Genomic DNA, 4,783 nt, shown 5'->3' with positions numbered 1-4,783 from the left:
TTTAAGGACTCAGCAGGACAGAAACAATCATGTTGATACTGGCTGTGGAGGATGATGTTAAAGACTAGCCCACGGGCCCTGTCAGTCACTGGCTACCCAAAATCACCAGCCGGTTTAGAAGAGATTTCTCGGAGGAAGCTTTTGAATCCTCACCTCTAGATTTCACTGGTGCTGCAGATGGAGCCTGAGGCAGCAGATAAGTCTAAAGCTGTAGGCTGTTGCTGGAGAGGCAGAGCTTCCCCTTGTAGAGATGCTTGCCAAGCTCCAGCTGAGTGTGGTTTCCAGAAGGTTTGCACAGGGAGCAGGTGTTTCATTGGGAAGTGGCTGTCTGTGTACTACTTTTTGCTGCCTCTAAGTAGCCAGGCATCTCTGCTGTGAATGTCTTGTATCTCAGCTCCTGACTCCTTTCCACTGTCTAGAAAATGGAGAGTGACACTGACTTTGTTATATTTTTACAAAAGTTTCTGGGAATGTGTAGAGAGCACTTAAATCAATGTTTAGACTCTGTAAGGCACAATAATACATTGAAGCTATTATTGTCATTTTAAATAAAATGGGTTGAAAATAATTAACATGGCAGGCAGAATAATTCTCCCTTCATAAATAAAGAAGAGGTCACTGGTATCCTAATCCCTGGAACCTGTGAATATCACTTCTCATGGCAAAGGGGACTTCAAAGATGTGGCTCAGTTAAGAAAGAAAAATCTTTCTGATATCCTGGGTTTTCTGAGGGTCCATAAATTTGATTACACAGGAATTTGAGAGTGGAGGACCTTTCACTGTTGTGGTTAGGGGGAAAGCTACAAGGACAGAAGGAACTACACTGATTTGAAAGCTGTAGACAGGAAGCCACAACCCAAAGCTATGTGCCTATCCACTAAAGCTGTGAGAAAGGAAGAGATTGATTTTATACCAGAGACTCCAGAAGGAGCCAACCTTGCTGTGCTACCTTGACTTTAGTTTTCTGATGCCAAGGCTACACTTCTGACCTACAGAAGTATAAGAATAATTTTTATTTTACTATTTAAGTAAAAATTGTGGTGATTTGTTATAGCAATATTAGACCTAAGTTCATTGCTAAGTAATGTTTTCAAACACCTTAGGTCACTCATCACTGCTCTGAAGATATATTTCGTTTAGGAATTCGGAGCTTGTAGAAGGGAATGAACCTTCTAGTTAGAGTAGAGTCCCACACAGAGTACCTCCTGCATGAAGTGTTCAGTTGTTTGCTACTTTGGACATCCAGGCAGAACTTTAATCTCACTTATCATATTTTATTTAAATACTTTTTTTCATTTTACGTACTAACTCCAGTTCCCTTTCCCTTCCCTTTTCCTGTCCCCCATCTCCCCCTCCCATCCCCATCCACTCTTCAGAGAGGCTAAGGACTTCCTTGGGGAGTCAACAAAGTTTGGCATACTAAGTTGAGGTAGGACCAAGCCCCTCCCTGCTGTATCAAGGCTGAGCAAGGTATCCCCACCATAGAGAACGGGCTCAAAAAAAGCCAGTTCATGCACCAGGGTTAAATCCTGGTCCCACTGCAGCACCCCACTCCCCGCCAAAGATCAAGCCACATAACTGTCATCCACAATTCAGAGGGCCTAGTTCAGTCCCATTCAGGTTCCCTAGCTGTCAATCCATAGTCTGAGAGCTCCCACTAGTTCGGGTCAGCTGTCTCCATGGTTTTCCCCATCATGCTCTTGACCCTCTTTGTTCATATGATCCCTAGTCCTTCTCTTCAGCTGAACTGCAGAAGCTCAGCCCATTGCTTGGCTGTGGATCATTGTGTCTGCTTCCATCAGCTACTGGATGTAGGTTCTATGATGACAAGGGTAATCACTAATCTGCTTAAAGTGGAAGGCCCATTCAGTCACCCTCTTCACTATTGCTAGGAGTCTTATCTGGGGTCATCCTTGTAGACTCCTGGGAATTTCTCTATCACCAGGTTTCTTCCTAACCCCATAATGGCTCCCTCTATCAAGATATCTCTTATTGCTCTCCTATGTCCCTCACCCAACTCAGTCTTCTGGATCCCTCATGTTCCCATCCCCCATCCTCTTCCTTCTACCTCCTCTCCCAGTTTATCCAGGAGAGCTTAACTATTTTCCCTTTCTGGTGCCCTCCATGTGTGTCCCTTTTATGGTCCTCTTTTTCCCTACCTTCTCTGGGGTTGTGGATTGTAGACTGGTTAGCTTTTGCTTTATGTCTAATAATGCACTCTTGAGTAAGTACATACTGTGTTTGTCTGGGTTACCTCTGTAGGATTATGGTCTCTTTATTCCAGAAGACACCAAGGTAAAACACAGGCCAGAGCTAGGTTATAGAACCCAGCCAGCGCGGCCAGAACAAAAGGGGCCAGAGTCCCCACGTGCAGCCCCTTAAAAAGCTCCCCTACGTCACCCCGGCTTTCCTTCACCACACCCTTATGGGCGAGTCCCGGGTCCACCTGCTACCTGTCCCAGGACTATTGGGCGGGGCTAGGGTGTCTCCCTACAATTCCCCTTTTAGTCTAAAAGAGGATTAAAACTTAATAGTGTAAAATATCCAAAACTAACAATCATAAGGGTGAAATACAAGAAGATACAATAATCTGCTATGGTACATCCTATGTCTATTCTAGCTAAGTCTTAAAGTCATGTGGAAAAAGTGTCTAACTTGAACACCTTCTTCCAATCCCAACTCTAAACAATAAGAAGGTCATTCTTAACTAGACTTACACTACCCTAATACACAATAATGGGGAATGGGGGCGTAGCATCTTCTAGGTTACTTCCTGCTGAAATGGGACGATGGTAGTCATGTGGGGGCCCTGTGGGAAAAAAAATGCCAGTACAGGGAAAGTCTCTAATGAGTTATGTCTAGTCCATGTTAGATGAGATTTGTTTGATTGAAGATCTACGTTGAAATCCTCAACTTGATTGAAGTCATTACTCGAGGTTCTGGTTGGAGTGTCAGTCGAAACGGAGTGAGTTGAATCCAGTGTAGTCGGGGAGGTGTAGTCCAATTCCTTTTCCGGAGCATGCAGGGATTGCTGTCAGGTTGGGTCTTGTTGGCTGTATGGGACTCAAACATAGGTGTCATCAGAGAAATGTTCGCTTGTTTATGTATGTGTACCGGGAAAGGTACCTTGACGAACCTTGACGAACAACGATTATGAGAGGGTGTGAAAGAAAAAGCCAAGAAAAAACAAAGATAGTCCTCTTATTCTTCATTTATTCTGTATTATAGCAATTCTTCTTGATATAACACAGAAACTTTTAAATGTTGTTAAATAACATGCTTGGATTTTAGAGTAGGAAAGCCAAATCCAACTCTAAATCCAGTCTCGATTTAGTTGAATAGGGACTAGGAAATGAATAGACATAGAGTTATTCGAGAGACAGCTTTAAATTTTACTGTATAGCACGTTCCTTTTGTTCGATGGTTATAGCTACGTTCTTTCCTTGAGTATCCATACATGTAGTGTCCTTTGACTTATAGAGGGGGGTTCCTCAGAAAATACCTGTCAGTCATCCTTGTTGAGAGGGTTGTCTCCCTCAACTCGAATCTTGATCAATTTTGATGGTATCCAAAGATTTTCTTCTCCTGTGGAGACAAATGCAAAACCCCTACCCCAACGTAATACATGTCCAGGTTTCCATACCGAGGTCAGCACATCTTGTAATACACTGGTTGGTTCAGTTCAGCTGTTTTTTCCGTAGTCCAGTGCCTTTCCGCAGCTGTCTGCCCACTGTCATTGGCATTAAGAAAGTTTAACGTTAATAAGGCATTATGCAATCTATGTTTGGGGGGTTTCGACTTACCAGCTTGCCTATGGAGCATCTCCTTAAGTGTCCTGTTAGACCTTTCGACGACTGCTTGTCCTGTAGGGTTGTGTGGTATACCTGTGACATGCTTAATGTTATAATATTTGAAAAACTGTTCCATTTTTGTGGAGACATATGCTGGAGCATTGTCAGTTTTTATCTGCGCCGGTATGCCCATAACTGCCATCACCTCCAGTAGGTGTGTAATAACGGAATCAGCCCGGTGTTTAGAGATTCTAAGATGCCTGAGCCAGCCAAGTCCGCTCCCGCCCCGAAGAAGGGCTCCAAGAAGGCCGTGACCAAGGCCCAGAAGAAGGACGGCAAGAAGCGCAAGTGCAGCCGCAAGGAGAGCTATTCAGTCTACGTGTACAAGGTGCTGAAGCAGGTTCACCCCGACACCGGCATCTCCTCCAAGGCCATGGGCATCATGAACTCGTTCGTCAATGACATCTTCGAGCGCATCGTGGGCAAGGCTTCTCTCCTGGCGCATTACAACAAGCGCTCGACCATCACGTCCCGGGAGATCCAGACGGCTGTATGCCTGCTGCTGCCCGGGGAGCTGGCCAAGCATGGGATGTCCGAGGGCACCAAAGCCGTCACCAAGTACACCAGCTCCAACTGAAAAGGACGCCCCATGTTGGGCGCCACGTGTAGGATTATGGTCTCTTTATTCCAGAAGACACCAAGGTAAAACACAGGCCAGAGCTAGGTTATAGAACCCAGCCAGCGCGGCCAGAACAAAAGGGGCCAGAGTCCCCACGTGCAGCCCCTTAAAAAGCTCCCCTACGTCACCCCGGCTTTCCTTCACCACACCCTTATGGGCGAGTCCCGGGTCCACCTGCTACCTGTCCCAGGACTATTGGGCGGGGCTAGGGTGTCTCCCTACATACCTCACTCAGGATTTTTTTTCTATTTCCATCCTTTTGCCTGCAAATTTCAAGTTGCCATTGTTCTCCCCCCCCCCGCCACTGAGTAGT

At 45.6% G+C, this 4,783-nt stretch overlaps 1 protein-coding gene across 1 annotated transcript; it reads left to right on the top strand.

Annotated features, from left to right (window-relative positions):
- The first annotated feature begins 4,032 nt into the window (after positions 1-4,032).
- LOC100757322 (histone H2B type 1-C/E/F/G/I) lies at positions 4,033-4,428 on the top strand. Its single transcript, XM_027403608.2, has one exon. The coding sequence runs from the start codon at positions 4,048-4,050 to the stop codon at positions 4,426-4,428; it is 381 nt and encodes a 126-aa protein (XP_027259409.1). The 5' UTR covers positions 4,033-4,047.
- Positions 4,429-4,783: the final 355 nt, after the last annotated feature.

Source organism: Cricetulus griseus, chromosome 2 (assembly GCF_003668045.3).
Source record: "Cricetulus griseus strain 17A/GY chromosome 2, alternate assembly CriGri-PICRH-1.0, whole genome shotgun sequence".
Classification (NCBI taxonomy): Eukaryota; Metazoa; Chordata; class Mammalia; order Rodentia; family Cricetidae; genus Cricetulus; species Cricetulus griseus.
The sequence above is the reverse complement of the archived record's forward strand: the minus strand, read 5'-3'. Positions and strand labels throughout refer to the sequence as shown.